The sequence below is a fragment of the Lathamus discolor genome, chromosome Z, assembly GCF_037157495.1.
Source record: "Lathamus discolor isolate bLatDis1 chromosome Z, bLatDis1.hap1, whole genome shotgun sequence".
Taxonomy (NCBI): Eukaryota; Metazoa; Chordata; class Aves; order Psittaciformes; family Psittacidae; genus Lathamus; species Lathamus discolor.
In genome coordinates this window covers 75625182-75642845 of record NC_088909.1, presented here as the reverse complement: position 1 = coordinate 75642845, position 17664 = coordinate 75625182, and the positions used below count along the sequence as shown (strand labels likewise).

The following is a 17664-nucleotide window of genomic DNA, read 5'->3' as shown; positions in this document are numbered from 1 at the left end:
TGCCTCTGTCCATGACTATGCTTATGTTCATCCAAGGCATCAATGAAGAGTAATCTTTACTCCCCCAGGCTAAATGCTTTTTCTTCCCAAAGCCTGGCTGTTCTGTTGTCAATAGCTTTTTCCTCTTGGGGCCTTCCCCTGTGATGCAGAGAAGAGAAGGAAGGGATTCCTGCAGTCTGCTATAGTCACATCATTACAGAGTCCAAGCTTCTTTCATTCTAGGACACTGCTCTTGCAACGTTAGCTAGCTACTTACTTCCTTCAATTTAGGGTTGGCAGAACAAACTCACTCTACTGAATTCTCTTGCATTTCCCCAGGCTCCCTTTCTGGCCCCAACTAGCTTAAGAAAAAATTCTTTTATAGAATCATAGAATAGTTAGGGCTGGAAAGGACCTCAAGATCATCTAGTTCTAACCCCCCTGCCATGGGCAGGGACACCTCACACTAAACCATGTCACACAAGGCTTCGTCCAACCTGACCTTGAATACCACCAGGGATGGAGCATTCACAACTTCCCTGAGCAACCCATTCCAGTGCCTCCCTACCCTTACAGTAAAGAACTTCCTCCTTATATCCAATCTAAACTTCCCCTGTGTAAGTTTTAACCCATTACCCCTTGGCCTATCACTACAGTCCCTAGTGAAGAGTTCCTCTCCAGCATCCTTACAGGCCCCCTTCAGATACTGGAAGGCTGCTATGAGGTGTCCACGCAGCCTTCTCTTTTCCAGACTGAGCAGACCCATCTTTCTCAGCCTGTCTTCACACGGGAGGTACTCCAGTCCCCTGATCATCCTCGTGGCCCTCCTCTGGACTTGTTCCAGCAGTTCCATGTCCTTTTTATGTTGAGGACACCAGAACTACGCACAATACTCCAGGTGAGGTCTCATGAGAGCAGAGTAGAGGGGCAGGATCACCTCCTTCGACCTGCTGGTCACGCTCCTTTTGATGCAGCCCAGGGTACGGTTGGTTTTCTGGGCTGCAAGCACACACTGAAGCCGTCTCATGTTCATTTTCTCATCGACCAGCACCCCCAAGTCTTTTCCACAGGCCTGCTCTGAATCTCTTCTCTGCCCAACCTGTAGCTGTGCCTGAGATTACTCTAACCCAGGTGTAGGACCTTGCACTTGGCATGGTTTAACTTCATAAGACTGGCATCAGCCCACCTCACAAGTGTGTCAAGGTCCCTCTGGATGGCATTCCTTCCCTCCAGCGTGTCAACCGAAACAAACAGCTTGGTGTCATCGGCAAACTTGCTGAGGGCGCACTCAATCCCAACTCATCCATTTATTATTTCTTTATCAATTATTTGGTTCAGGAATTTTCCTGTTCCCTCAGGAATTTTGCAGATTACATCAATTTGGCTGCCAGTGGTGATCTGCTGAAGGGCAGGAAGGCTCTGCAGAGAGATCTGGACAGGCTGGATAGATGGGCTGTGGCCAATGGTATGAGGTGCAACAAGGCAAAGTGCCAGGTCCTGCATTTGAGCCACAACAACCCCATGTAATGCTCCAGGCTTGGGGAAGAGTGGCTGGAAAGCTGCCTAGTGGAAAAGGATCTGGAGGTGCTTATTGATGGAGCTGAACATGAGCCAGCTTGTGCCCAGGCAGCCAAAAAGGCCAACGGCTTCCTGGCCTGTATCAGAAACAGTGTGGCCAGCAGGGCCAGGGCCGTGATCCCACTGTACTGGTGAGGCTGCACCTCAAATCCTGTGTTCAGTTCTGGGCCCCTCACTGTAAGAGAGACATTGAGGTGCTGGATCAGGTCCAGAGAAGGGCAATGAAGCTGGTGGAGGGCCTGGAGAACAAGTATTACAAGGAATGGCTGAGGAAACTGAGGTTGTTAAGTTTGGAGAGCAGGCTTGGAGTGGGGCGTACCTTATCGCTCTCTACAACTAGCTGAAAGGATGATGAGTGAGGAAGTGACTCTTTTCCCAAGTAACAAGTGATAGAACAAGAGGAAACGGCCTCAAGCTGCACCAGGGCAGGTTTAGATTGGATATTAGGAAAAATTCCTTCACTGAGAGGGTGATGAGGTATTGGCACAGGCTGCCCAGGGCAGTGGTGGAAACACTGTCCCTGGAAGTTCAGAAAACATGTGGACAAGGTGCTTAATGACACGGTTTAGTGATGGACTTGGCAGTCCTGGAGTAATGGTTGGACTTCTCTTAAAGGTCTCTTCCAAGCTAGTTGATTCTGTGATTCTATGATTCTCTAATTCTAATACAACATCTAATGCAACAGTAAGGCTCAAATACTACGTTTAGGCCAGATTTTAGCAGAACAGGATGTAGCTGTGAAGTACAACTCAATGTGGTCTGCTCTTGGCTATGAGCAGGAGATCTTCTAGCCAGCACATGTAGACATAACAGAAACAAAATGCAAAGACAAGCTTTGTACTGTAGCACAGTACCATTGATACAAGGGGCACCATCTGAGAGAAAAAGTACTAAACAGAGCATGGGAAGATTCAAAGTCTCAGAAGACAGAAAATACCTGATATTTTGTCTCCCTACTCTGCCTACACTGTTTGTAACTGAATGGCTGGGTGCTGCTCTGCCTCATTCCACTCCCACATTTTGAACACTGTAACAGATCTATTCCATGGTATGAGTACACAGTGTGGATATGGGAGGTGAGGAGGTGTGTGTGACAGGAGCACCTTTTGCTTTTAATGCACTTTGTTCCTAATATTTCTTAATCTGTGCCTAGTGTTCAGTGAGCTGTGGAGAGGGCACCCAGAGTCGAAATGCTATTTGCAGAAAGATGCTGAAAACTGGGCATTTTGTCATCATCAATTCCTCACTGTGCCCACCTTTGCCATTCTCATCCTTGACCAGGCCCTGTGCTCTAGGCACCTGTACAAGTAAGTGGAAAAGATGCTTAGGAATGTCTGGGGAAAGGGGGCTTGGATGTCCATCACTAAGAAATCCATGCTGTCACCTGTTCCAAAAACTTGCACTAGTGTTTCTTGGTCTTGAAGAGTGGCTGCTGCTGCTAAGTTTTTCAGTCTATGAACAAGTATGCTTTAGCAATAAGGCAAGACAGTGGATGAGAGCTTTACATTTTACTGTTGGAGCTAGGTCTGAGCCAATATGCTGAAAGGGAGCTACAAGTTTCTGGAAGAACTGGCTCAAAATTCTGACCCAAATCTAGGTCTAAATTTCACAACTGGAATGTAGAGGCTCAGAGATACAGCACAGCAGCCTGAGGGCAATTGAAAATAAACTCTGTTAGAACAGCTGCAAAGAAAATGTTTACAAAGGGATGTTGTTGAAGATATTCAAGAATGTATTTCATTATAGTCATTTGGAACCCTCTATGACCTCTATGAGATTTCTAATAACCGTGCAACCTAAGTTAGATGTATTTTATGTTACTATTTCATGCATTTTTTTGTTGCCCTTCACAAGAGCAGTAGTTTCCCCATATGCCTTTCCCTGGCTCACAATGAGCCAACTAGACGTGCAATAATTTGAAAGTCAGCCTAGCTTCAGCTTAAAGCTGGCTATGAACTCTGAAACTGCTAAATGTTGGGTATGTTAAGGAGAAAGGAAGATCTGACATTCAGAAGCAAAGCTATGAAAAGATGTTGCATGGTATTTACGAATACTATACCTATCCTGCTTTATTTAGTGCTTCATAACAAAGATCTCTGTCATACAGATCTGGAAACTGGAAGGACACACTGAATTATTATTTAAATAGTTTTAATATTAATATTATTTTAATAAATTTATTATGTGATATATTTATATAATATATTGCTATATTATATATTTATTATTTTAATTAATACTTAACACTATTTAAATTATTTTAATATTATTTAACATGTCTTTAAGCCTAATCCAGACAATTTTGTTCTATTCAACATTATTCCTTGGGGAAGCAGCACTTTCACTCTCCTTACTGCTGTGTGCTGCAAGACCCTATTGCCTTTGAGGGTTCTTGTCTTTGCAATACTTTGCAATGCTTTGCAATACTTTGCAATACAAACAGCATACTTGTCTTTGCAATGCATTTATTAAGTAAAAGTATTCATTTAAATACTTTAGCAACAAGAACTACATTTCCACTGAAGTATTCTCCCTCCCCAAAAGATTTTGTCTCTTGCTGTCTGGTTTCTGCATGTACTGTAGGCAGGACTACTTTTGCATTCCTAAAGGCACCTTGTTATTCCTGTTATTTTGATTGCTCCAACTTAATATTCAGCAGCTGGTGGCCAGTTTGCCCCATTATTGTCTAATAGGTTGAATGCTGCCAGCACCAAAATAAACTGCTTGTTTTGTTTACTGGTATCACATACTAATAGAATTAATGATATTTCAGGGTACAACAGGCCAGTTCATAAGCAAAGCCCCCACATTATGGCCATAAAGAAAGTTTACATCCAGACAAGGAAGCAGAAGAAACTACACTTTGTTGTGGGTGGGTATGCTTACCTGCTGCCCAAAACTTCTGTAAACCTCCGATGCCCTACAAGGAGGTTCCGGAAATCAATGATCACTTGGGAGAAGGATGACAAGAGGCTCATCAGTTCAGCTCACATCACCATTACACCCTATGGGTATATCAAAATCAACCGTTTGAAGCCTTCAGACACTGGGACATACACCTGTACAGCAGGGCCAGTCCAGGAGCATTTTGTAATTAAATTAATTGGAAGCAACAAGATCATTGCTCGGCAACCAGCTGGTATTAGGGAAGAAGAGACTATGAGAAAACCCAGCTTAAATGAAGCCTTGAGAACAGAGGAGAAACATATCAATGGGATTCTTTACAATGGGAGCAAGGCTGAAAATCGAGGGCACCTTGTGGACCCCAGCAGGTGGTATGATTATATTGTCTCAAGGCTGATGCAGTACAGGGGCTGGCCAGGGGAAAATCTGGAGTCCTGGGAAGCCCAGGAGTCCACAGAGAGAAACATATCCTCAGAGGAGGACCAGAGCCGGGAGTATAGCCTACCATTTACTCTGATCACAGAACAGAAACGCTTGGATGATATCATAAGTAATTTGTCTCAACAGCCTGAGGAGCTTAAAGATGTCTATGCTGAGCAGCTTGTTGCGCAGCTGGCTCACGAGGTTTTCAAGAGCCACTTAGAGCACCAGGAATCTGTTATCAGAGCATCAAGGAAAGGAGCAGATTCAACCTCAGTGGAGCACCCTGTCCACAGACATGTTTCTGGATTTACCAGCTCCCTTAGGACATCATCTGCTGAAGCATTCCTTCCTACCTCTGTAGAACCGGTAAATGGCTTGCACAGACCTCATCAAAAGCCTGCCATCCTACGAAAGATTTCAGCAGCACAGCAGCTTTCTGCTTCAGAGGTTGTTACCCACCTGGGACAGACAGTGGTCCTAGCCAGTGGCACACTGAGTGTACTGCTTCATTGCGAAGCAGTAGGAAACCCAAAGCCCACCATCAGCTGGGCTAAGAATGGAGAGGAGGTGAAATACAATGATAGGTAAAACATTATTTAACTTCTTAAAAAATAACTGATGTTTTGATGCTTCAATTTTCCTGTCAGTCCCACACACAAAAGCATATTTTGCTATAGTTTGGTTTCATAATGAAAGAAGGACTAACACATACGAAGTGGTAAACAGGGTGCTGTAACTCTTCAGCAAGGTCTGGATGCTGGGTCAGTCTGGGAAACAAGGGCTTTACTTACAGAATCATAGAATAGTTAGGGGTGGAAAGGACCTTAAGACCATCTAGTTCCAACCCCCCTGCCATGGGCAGGGACATTTCACACTAAACCATGTCACCCAAAGCTCTGTCCAACCTGGCCTTGAACACCGCCAGGGATGGAGCATTCACAGCTTCCTTGGGCAACCCGTTCCAGTGCCTCACCACCCTTACAGTAAGTAAAATGAAGAGTTGTAAAGTACTAAAGTAGATAATGCCCAATACAGTCAACTCCATGCCTGGAGGCTGTGACCCTTAGTGTGTTTTCCCCTTTGAAGGTGCAGGTTTCTGCTCTGGAGATAGGTTTTGACGTATAAAAAATATTGTTTATTACTATTATCCTCTGGGTATCTCCTCATTAGGGATATGAATTGCATTTCTCATAGTGCTTCAGCAGGGTCTGTCTGACATAGCTGTGGTAGCAGCAGATAGAGGGAGTGAGCCTTCTGCCTTATGCATGTGTATCTGTTTAAAACTGCCCCAAGATAAATCTCAGGGACACTTCAATCACCATTCCCTGTGTATGTTCTGATAGAGACTGGAAACTGTGGAACCATACTTAACGGCTATTTGCAGCTGTGCTGTCATCTCAACACACCTATCTCCAGGCATTAGTCTTCTTATATGAGTTGGTGTATCCTGGTTTCTTCAAACTCACGTGCTTGCCTCAGGTGTACCCTGTAAACCTGAGCAGCAAGATGCTTTTATCAGCGCACCACAGAAATTATGCCGGTTTTCCTTCAGGTAGACTTTAGCTGACTGTCATTCCATGTTATTCATTTGTGTGCAAAAGCACACAAAAAGAGATTATTTTCAATGCTAGTTATATGCATAACTGTGTTGATAATGTAACATTTTTCTCATGTGTATACTTGAGATTTTATGATTTGGTTCTGTTCTGTGAGAAAGGATAGGTAGAGAGTGTAAACTGCCTCTTACAAGGCAGTTTGATTAATAAACACAATATGACAAAATAGTCCAGGGATCTGCTTTCAGATGTTTCTGCACAAGATACTGACCTCAGTTAAGATACGTGAATTTACTCATAAGGTCAGCTTGTGAAATGAGAAATGATGGAGTCAGGGGAAAAAATTCCAGTGTGGTGTCTGTGGATCATCCAGTAAAGTCTTGACTTAGGTACTATCACTTGTTCTGCCCAGCTGTACAATTGGTTTATTGGCTTCTTTCTCACTTTGGCAACTGAATCTCTCCAAAATCGTTGGGGTTTTTGAATGTACTGAATTTCCTGGTTCTTGTCTCTCTCTGTGTCTGATGGCTAGTAAGCATGTTAGGTTTCGCACATAAAATAGTGAATCTTGCAGGAGGGCACACTTAAAGCAAGAACATATCTATCTCTTGTGGAAATCACGTGCAGTCCTAATCAAGACTTGGGCCCGTAATATCCGTTTATTTGGCCATATTCCTGTCAAAATATCTTCATGGCCCCACAAAAGTTTCACATACAGATTCTCATAGCCAGTGAATTTTGCCATTAAAGGATTTTTTTCCCCCTCTCCTTGAAATGACTTTTTTTCTGTAGTATGCGTGAAAGGGAATGGAAGTTAAATAAAGTCCACATGTGGTTAATGATGGACACTCTACTCTATAAGCAGCCATGGTGTAGCAACAGGCAAATTCATTTAGCTCACAATAAAAGTCTTACAGTTTCTGAAATTTTAGATTTTATTTTATTTTATTTTATTTTGCAATGTCTTTCAGCCATTTTGTTTCCATTTAGTTTGGCTGAAATATTATTAAATGCTATGTTGTATTTCTGAATTTTCAGGCAACTATGTGGTTTAAAACTTCTATCAGAAAGACTCATTGAATTATAGTTTGTTAGTCAGTAGTATTGTTCATTGACAACTTTTCTTTAAAGGTTAAGGCAATTTCCACTTTATGAACTTCCTTCTGTGTTCATCACTTATGGTTCCTCCGGGTTTGTGGGTGGGGAAGGAAGCGAGCAGTACTGTGGGCTCCGGAGGTACTCAGCATCTGTAACATTGGAGTTAATGTTTATAAATCATGGTGCATATATAATTGGGTTGCAGATGTTTTACTGGGTTCTTAACAGAAATATTCTGGTTTTGGCTCAGAAAGCTCTTGCTGGCTGCCAATCAGCTCTGTAGACAGAAGCCACAATTTAAGCAGTCTCACAGTGTACTGCTGTATACTGCAAGGCCGTCTGGATGCTGTGGGGCTTGGTATGCTTGAGCAGTCTTTCAGATCTGCAGCTTGTCTTCTTCATACTTTGCTAGCCACTGAATGGAGAAGAGAAACCCGATTTCCAGCCCACCTCTCTCTTAATGGGAATAAAAAAAAGTACCGATGGGCCCTTCTGTACTAGTGTCAAAGAGGGACACTTTTGGTGAGGAATGTCAAAGTTTTGTTGAAGTCCTTTAGCTTATGCCCTACTGAGTATAATGAGATTCTCCATGTGTCTGCTTTGTATTGTGACTTTTAGAATGTAGGCTGCTGGATTTAGGTTGTGTGATTGATAGCTATCTGTATTGTGTATTAACAAATATTGAGATAAGGGCATCTATGTTTATGCTTTGTGGCTGTGGACTTTGTCTAGAGCAGTGGTTTGGTAAAAATGGCTCTATTCCCATTGCCTGCTTCCATGAGCTGTTCTACTCACCTGAAAGTACTTGTGACTCCCGCTGTGTAGCTCCGCTTGTGAAACTTACTTAGTTTCTTTAACTTTAGCCTATGTATTGTCACTAAAAGATGTAACACAGGCCCTAGAAAAAAGTGTTTGTTACTCAATAGAATGAAAACATATGACACAAAAAGCTTCAGGAGTTAAACATAGCTGTGTGGTTCCAGTAAAGGATCATTGACTTGAGTCTGCATAGTCACTCTGAGTGCATATTTAACACAAGTGCCCATACTCTCTCTTAAGGTTAAAGTGTCAGATTAATACCAGCATGGGTTCTGAATGCCGCTTCAGAGCTTCAGAGCCTAGTATCTATACTAAAGTCTGGAGACTTCTGAAATGATGGAAAATGTTTTATTTGAAAGAAAATCCAGATTAACTTCTTTAGGAATCAATTTTAAAAGTAAAAATCTGTGAGGGATTTATGCGTTATTTAGTAAGCCTTCCAAGAGTGCTATCATTTTCATAGCTATGAACCCATTTTAACTGGATAATTCAACTTTTCTGAAACAGAAATGTATTTTATAAGTGGACGTGAAGCAGAATGAAAACAGTAGGTGATACAGAGTTAAGTGTTTGCAGGGTGCCATCTGAATTATTCACTGATGTATGTTCTGTAAAATACATTTCTGTCTTGGGAACAATGCAGTGTGGAGCAACTGAGATGAGGCTGATTAAACATTGAGCTGTATTATTTTAAGTACATAAACGAGATTCTGAAGATAGACTACTGACAGAAAGAATTGCTACAGCTGGTATTTTTTTCACCACTGACAATCAACTCAATACCTAACAAAAACAGCAGTGAGCAAATAGGGGATCCAGCCAAAATAATTCTATACAAAGACAGATAATAAAATTTCTGCTTTCTAAGAAAAGCGGTTATGCTAAATTGTGACACACAAATATCAAAAAGAATTACAGGAAAGAAGAGGACACTGGCTTTGTTTCTAGAGAAGGACATTAAAACTTGGGTTGAAAAGTTAGGAAGATGGCACTGTGTTGTAGTTATGGTCCTTTGTGTATTACAAGGTGCAATATTAAGCAAGGTCTTTCCTCAACCTAAAGATGACAGAAGCAATTCATAAATTTTTTTTTTTTAGGGGTTTGTAGGTGTTAGTTTGATGTAGAACTGACTAATCAGCTTACATACTATATTTGCACACATGCAGGCAGAACACACACAGCTTTTAATTGTTACACACTAGAATAGTTTGGGACAAATTTTGAAGCTCTAATGAATTCCATGTAGGGATTGAATCAGTCAGTGTTAAACTAAAAGATTTATGTGTGAGATAGTGAGGCATACTAAGACTAGTTTTGTAAATAATGGAATTTGTTAGTTGCTGGCTTTATTACAGTGGTTAAATAGAATCATGACTTGTTTATGAATAAGTGGTAAGAAGGAAAAGATCCTTGAAAGCAGAAGTGGGGAGGGAATTCTTTCAACCATTGTTTTGTTAGGGTTTTTTTGCTGTGCAAGCAAAGATGCATTTTTAAAAATGGTTAATGTTTATTTAGCAAATGTGCATTTTTCTAGGCACTTGCAAAACTTGCTTGACAAAAGGCAGCTCTTTACTGATAATAATTAATATTATTACTCAGAAAAGGTCAAAAACCAAATTTTAACTCTGGGGTTTTTTCCTAGAATAGATTCTGATGGGTGGCCCTAACCTGGTTTGTTTTAGAGATCTACCACCCACAGTGTTGTGCAAGATCAAGTATCTGCTTCTTTCTGGTCCATGACACACCAGTTTTCACTGGGGGGTATGAGAGGGTGGGAATGGAAAGAAACTTGTCAGTTTCAGGATCTTTGAGCAGACTTTTATTGCATGTGTTTTACAGGCATCTCTCTCTCCCACTTTCACCTTTGTCACTATCAATCACAGCTTCAACTAAGAGTTTACATACAACAGCTACTGAAAGTTGCTGATGAAGAAACTGATATATCATTCAATCTTAACAACAATTTCAGCTAAAAAATGAAGAGAAAGGAAAAATAATTATGAAATGCACCATACTGGAAGTAAGGGTACATAAGCATTCACAAGAGCCCATGGAATGAATTCTTGCTTAAGCAGGTATACGTCAGGACCTGATGGAGTTATACCACTGCAGAACTAGACTATGAAAAAAAGCAGTTCATTAGACCTCTAAGGCCATATTCATCCCATTTAACCATAAGCAGCACATTGAGATCACAGTAGGCTTCTCTTACTGGCAGAGGAAACAAACAGTTGGTTCAGCCCAAGGAAGAGCTGAGTATTCCTCTCTGTCTCCACTGACTATTAGGGGAGCAGTGAGACTACTGAATTTGTGCAAACTGCAAAGCAGTCAAAGAATTTGGAGCCTATTTCAGGCTTTGACACTGAGCCTGTGGTTCACTTCATTTCTTTCTGCCTAGCTTCTGCAGGTTTTGTGATTTTCCCCTTGCAATAATTCAGCTTTTATTTTTACTATTGCTACTCATAACTTACAGAACTGGGAGACAGGAAGGCTAGGCAACGCATTCAATGTAATACAGGTAGTGACACAGCAGAGGAAGAGGTTTCACAATCCATGGGCAGATATCCCATGTACTCAGCAAACTTTCTCTAATACACATATGCTGGGAACGAGACTAAAATTGAATTTAACTAATCACAGCTCATAGTCTCAATGTAAGACTAGATTTCTTCAAAGACTTTTAAATACAGCCCAAAGGCCTGAACAAAAAAAAAAAAAAAAAAAAAAAGTAAATATATTTATGCTTACACAAACTAAAAGACCATTACATCTTTCTTTCTGCTTTGCTCCAGGATGCTGCTTCAGCCTGATGACTCCTTGCAGATTCTAGCGCCTGTGGAAGCTGATGTCGGTTTCTACGCTTGCAATGCATCTAATGCCCTGGGATCTGACTCCGTTTCTATTGCTGTTACTCTAGCAGGTAACAGTTCACTCTCTGTGATTGCAGTATGGTCCCTGCCACTTGCTTGATCCTGGGCAGAAACTAGGGGGGGAGAGGTTGCGGTTGATGAGTGGGCAAGGTGTGTCAACAGACGTACATTGGTAAAAAACACAGAGTGTAAACTCTGGAAAACCCTGAGCTATAAAACCCAGCTTTCTCAGACAGTTCCTGAGATTTGTGCTTTTCTGCAAGAGATGAATGCTTTTTCTCACTTTCTGCATCTGACATGCTCTCAAGACAGTGTTTATGCTGGTTATTCACAGCCTATATGGGCAGTGCAGTGCAAGCCATGTAATTTGTATGCTTCATTTTAAACCTATTGTTTATCTCTTCAAGTCCAACTGACTGATTGAAGGACTTGCTCAGATGTACATCGGGCAAGCCTAAAAAATACCAGAGCTGAAGAGCTAACCCCTTGCAAGATCAAGCCCTGTATCATATTCAATCCATTGTGGCACAAGCATGGCTGACACCGTTTCAGTTGCTGGCAAATAGAGGTTCAGAAAAAATTAACTTCTGCATTTATATTTCTCTAGTAACGGTTGAGTTCTAAAGCAGACTAAATATCTTTTGTTAGCTTAGATTTCAGTTCTAGAGAAAACTCACCCAAGTAAAAGCCAAGGGAAATGGGAGTGCATGAATCCAACTTCTTCAAGGTTCATTGATGGGCAATATCAGCAGGCTGACAACCACATCAGGACTAGTAGAAGGAAAGAGCAGCAAGTGTGAATGAGAAGATGTTGCGTAAGACAAAGGGACAGAAGACACAGATGAGGATGGTGACAAGGCAGAGAGGGCTTTGAGGAGGATCCTGTTTATCACAAAAGCAACAGGAAACACATTACGAATGCTAGAAAGCTTATTGATTTTTCAGCCCTCTTCATTTCACTGATCCAGAATGTGGAAACATTTGGAAGCCTCCAATGTGCAGGCAGTGACCATCAGCTGCCAATATATACATGTATGGTTAGAGGAATGAATAGATGTTGAGCTTGGCATTTTTACACGAAATGCAGAGAAAATTTCAGGGAAGAGGAGGATAAAGAAAATCTAGGAATGCAGCAATGGCCAGCAATGAAGCTCTGATGATTAGTAAACCAACTGGAAAGAGACTTTTTCTGTCACTTAGAAGGAGAACCGCTGAATCCATCAGAGTGAAAAACGAAGCTCTGCATCACAGCTACATATCACATGCAGGCAGAACCAAAGAGTCTGATCCTGATTACAGTACTGCAGATCAGGAATATCTTTGCTGAATCCAGGCAGTGAAGCAGAGGTGTTGCTGCTTAAGACAGTATAGTGTTTTATAAGGAGCAACTCCATGGTAAACCTATTGTGTTGCGCCAGCAATAAGCTGAACATGAGTGAAAACTGCTAATCTGTCTATATTGCTTCAGTAACTTTAAAAGCCATAGTCTTTGTACAAATTAATTTGTGGAGACAATTTTCTGTGAAATTATAGAAAAATAAGCTGGCATTAGGTATATGTGTGGCACACATATATTAAAAAGCCTAAAGAAAGGCTTTTTTGTTATAGTTAATTATCAAGGTTGTAGCTTAAACTTTTTAGTTGAATTACATTCATGCATTCCATACTCAAACTGAACTCTGCTTAGGAACTGGCACTCATTTCTATCTCATATCCAAGGCAAAGAGCTGAACATCATATAAGATGGGGCTATGAGTATCTCAGAAAGAGGTACTGAACAGTTTTGGAACAAAGCAACAACCTTTTTGGCATAATGGAAGTACTTTCTCAAAAAAAAACCTGGAAAGCTGAAACTGTCTTTAGAGGAATCAGGAGTGGGGCTGAAAACTTATTTCATTGAAGAATTTTCTGATTAGTTTAACACATGCATGAAAAAAAAGACAGTGGAAAATGCATCCACTTTTCTCAATGGTTTGCTTCTCATTTGTGGGCTGAACAGCTAAAAGATTTTTAATCTTTTTATGTGATTGTGGAAGACAATCAGGAAAGTAAAAGCCTGATGAATACCTGAAGAATTTTATTTTCTTATCTTTAGGTCTTCATGCAAAGCATCAAAAATTTTGGAAATATTTCAACAGTAAAATGTAATATTTTACTTTGCTATTCTTAGGCATTAAAAGCATCAAAAGAAAATACCAAAAAAAGCCTGAATTGATATGACAGTAATTCCAGATGAAAGGCATCTTTTCAAAGCCCTGGAAATATATCTATATGGAATAATTTATAGTTAGGGCTGAATTAAATTTTCAGAACTCTCCATGAGCTCAATGAAACCAAATGATTTTTATTTCCTTCGTCTTTTCTTCCTTGATCACCTCAAGCTAAACATACTAAAAAAGCCAGTGGTAGACATTAGCCTAAAACTGCGGTTTCTACGGACAAATGGTGATAGCTGAACATGTTTTGTGTCTGAGCATTTATTTAAAGGGGAAAAAAAAGTGTTTATAGATTTTTGGAGAAAGATGAGTCTGCAAGTCTTCTTACGCTAGCCATTCTAAGCAAACTTTATGGTTATTGTCTGGGCTTCCCAATCCAAGTGTTTCTCCTGTAGGTTAAAGAAAACATGATGGATTTGTAGAAACAGCTTGCATGTTGCTCTAAACCTCCTGCACTATTAATGTGCCTGTAGCCATCACTCCTGCTTCTTTTTCTTGTGTTTGGCCTTTGGCAAAGGATGGTATTTTGGTTTCAGTACCAGGCAAACATCTTGCTGCAGTTCCAGTTATACGAGTGTTTATTGATTCAGCTGGTTCTCATGTGTGTCCATACAGCTTTAATGCTATTCTGTCTCTGCTCTAAGTGTGCCTTTAAAAAAAAAAAAAAAAAAAAAAAAAGCTTTTTCCATGGACTTTGGTGACACTAATATTATAAAGCAAAGGCATCCTCATACTTCAGCATTTTCACTTATCCACCTGTACCGTGTAGGTACTTTCACACAGAGTATACCAGATCATCCGTTCCATGCAAGTCCAGTGTGCTTGATCTGATAACTGTGGTGCTTCTTTTATGCAGGGAAGCCACTGATAAAGGCATCAAGAGCTACTGTGATCAACACTGAATCGCCTGCTGTTACTGTTGATATTGGAAGCACGGTAAAAACAATCCAGAGAGCAAATGTTACCATTAGCTGCCAAGTCGCAGGTGAGAAATTTTTTGATCTCCCATGCAGCTGCCTTTGGCTATAAATTTCTGTGGTGTTCTTTGCTAAATTGGTGTCTCCAGAGGCAGCTGGGTGAAACTGAAAGTTTTTCTTAGGACTTGGGCAAACTTCATTGCTCTCGTTAATTCTTAGCATAGGAATAGTCCTCGTTTTATCAATACCAACAGGAAAAGTGTAGTGACTTAAGAAAATTGGTCTGTGACAGTATGACAGACATTGTTAGAGATACACTGTATGATGTGAATACAACAAATTTGATACAAATTCCTACCTGTTGGGGATGTTTGGTGAGAATATATAAGCATGGACTGACTCATTTCAATGTTGATTGATTTCTCAAAGTCCACTCAGGTTAGTTCCTTCTTTTCCTGCCAAACTCTGATTTTTTTTTTTTTTTTTAATTAAGGACATGTTAGCACACTCATCTTCTGATTTTTCTTTTTTCATCTTGGGAGTGCAGGAATTCAGGGGAATTCTGCTGAAACAGGGTTCTCCCTGAAACTGTTTTCCAGACAGAGATTGAATGTCTCTCAATCTCATAATGGTAGTTTGCCTCTTTCCAGTGGTGACCAATCTGCATGTTGGAGTCCTATTGCTGTTGGTGGCAATGGTCTTTGTACGGAGAGGAGGGTGAGGGAAGAGAGAGAGTGGGAAACCTCTAAAAACCCAGAGCCAGATCTTTGATTCCTTATGCTTTTGTACATACATAGTATGAGCAGGAACAGAAGGGGGAGGAATCAGCTTATAAAATACAGACTGAGCCATGCTGAGTGTTACAAGAATATCTGCTTTGGAGGTATGTATGGAGTTGACTACTAGAATGATGTCAAGTCCCTTAGACCCTTGCTTTAGCTTCTTGTCCTTAGCAGCTACTTCAGATGACTGAATAAGCATCTGCTCTGCAAATATACAGATGTCCTTCTCTTTTACACAACCTGATCACTGTAACCACTTAGTGGTTGTCAGTTTTCTTCTTCAAGTGCTGCCAACCCCACCCCTATGCAAATTCTTGACTGAAAAAAGTATTTGGCTCAAGTTTCTTTATTTGTTCATCTGGTTTTTAGCAAAGCATGCACAATAGCTGTGCAAACACTAGGCTGGGATCCCAATTTACTAATTAGGCTCAGTGGGATTAATGAAAGAAATATACAGTATTATTTTTCCTAGTAATTCACTAGGGAGTGAATTCAGTAATTCTGTTGCCCTCTCAACACAGACACTTTGCTTTCTTGCAATCAGACGGATGTCCAGTGTCTTTCAAGGAAGAAGGAGATGAAAGCTGTTCTATTTTTCCCCAGGCCCCTAAATGGCCAGGTGCACTGGCAGTGTTGAAAGAGACTAAGTATCATAAGGACATAAATTATTTTGGATTTCTGTCTTTGGGTTCTCTCAGCTGCAGATGGGGAGGCCCCATAGATGTAGACTGTGATTGCTGATTTAAGAAGTGCAGCCATTTCCCATTAGTATAAAGACATAATGAAAAGAACAGGATATGGCTGAGCAAAGCTGCGTAGTTCTTATGGAATCAGAACACTACAGCAGGGGACCACAGTATGGTCAGGGGCACAGATTCAGTGCCTTTTCTGAGAGGAAAATAACCTCTAGCAATTTTATTAAGCCAACCTACCATGACAATGTGCATCTACAATGGAAAATTTTAGTACTGTCACAGCAGAATCACTGTATACACTCCCAGAAGAAGGCTTTTTGTTATCTAGTAGCATTATGTATATTGGATTCTTTGGTGATTCAGGAGCAATTTGCCTAAATCATAATTGTCTTCATGGGTGTTTATCTTCTGCCCCTGCAGAAAATGTCAACTGTGTGTGACACCAGAGTTTACTATTGAAATTTTGATAAATTTATAAATCACAAGCTGCAATGTTACAAAAGGAATAATAGAGTAGATAATGAGGGCCAAAATATTTTATGGGCACTAGAATCCTGTTTTCATACAAATACTGCTAGTAATTCAACAGCGGTAATTAAAACCAACCCAACAAACAAAAACTGCATTTGGGAAGAGATCCAGGAACAGGGTGATTTTGATCAACTTCTCTCCTATGCCTGGAAAATATAGCATTAGTAAAATCTGTTAAAGAATATGAAAATAAATTTTATTTTCCTTCTGTTTTAAGCACTTTTTGGTTTAGCATCTGGGTTTTGATTATTCAATCTTTTAATATGTTTTTACCATTCTACTTAGAATTATCAACTCTAAGGAGAAAAGTATTGCTTTAGTCAGCAAACGTCGTATCCTAATGACTTCTTCAGCGTAGATGAATTTTAGAGCTATGTGGCTTGCCAGAGTTCCCCAGAAGGCATTAACAATTAAATAGCCATCAAATCACTTTAAGTTAAAATGCAATAGTTCATGCAATGACATATCTGACAATATGTTATTGCATATATATCTTCACAAAAGAAATTGGATTGCGAGAATGAATTTAACGCAATTCAAAAGCTAACTAACATATCCAGCAATTATGTGGAGACTATCTAGATGAAAAAACTCTTCACACAGCTTTGTAAAGCTGTAGTCTTTTTCTTCCTAGTAGTTTCCCTCTAGTCATTTCAGGATGCCCTGAAACAGCACAGCAACTGAGAGTTGTTCCAGATCAGAATTTGGTGCCTGTTAATAATCTGTGTTGCTACCACTGTGCGGTATCGTCTGTAGTATAAGATCATGCATGTACTGGATCTTGATGTCTTGGCTTATATAAGGACACATATTTACTGAAAGTCAGCAGGACAGCAGAATAAATATTTGTAAGATAAATAAGTAGCATAAGAATCAGTTATAACATTTTTTAAAGCTGCTTTTGCTGTCAAGAGACAGAAATATACACTTGCTGCTGGCAGGTGTTGATAAGCCTGGGGAAGGTTTCTTAAAAACGAGATAATGAAAGAGAACATTACCAGTGCCTATGGAATAATTATATATTGCTCTTTAACTTCTTATAAAAGACATAAGCACTGTCAAAATCTGTGTACTGAGCTGAATTCTGTAGATGTTAGCTGTAGGACAAGTGAAAATAAAATCATTCTAAATGTGTTAGAGTTCAATTGGCCCCTGATATAAGTAATGTCAGGATGAAACTCTGCTTCGGTTATACCACAAAGATGGTGCTGTGGTTTTCTCCAAGCTTGCAAATCAGTCTTATTTCACTTGACATAACGTTGCCATTTTGTCTATAGAAGTGAAAGAACATTTTTT

The 17664-nt window shown here is 40.3% G+C and overlaps 1 protein-coding gene across 8 annotated transcripts in view; it reads left to right on the top strand.

Moving 5' to 3' along the window:
* The window catches only part of ADAMTSL1 (ADAMTS like 1), a 176316-nt gene that overhangs the window by 126632 nt on the left and 32020 nt on the right, over positions 1-17664 (top strand). For all 8 annotated transcript variants that reach the window (XR_010608771.1, XM_065662870.1, XM_065662869.1 and 5 more), the window contains 4 exons: positions 2711-2864; positions 4331-5468; positions 11150-11277; positions 14300-14428. Coding sequence is in view for 7 of the 8 variants with exons in the window: in XM_065662870.1 (XP_065518942.1) it covers positions 2711-2864; positions 4331-5468; positions 11150-11277; positions 14300-14428 (1549 nt within the window). In the remaining variant the exon portion in view is untranslated. The remainder of the gene's footprint in view (positions 1-2710; positions 2865-4330; positions 5469-11149; positions 11278-14299; positions 14429-17664) is intronic.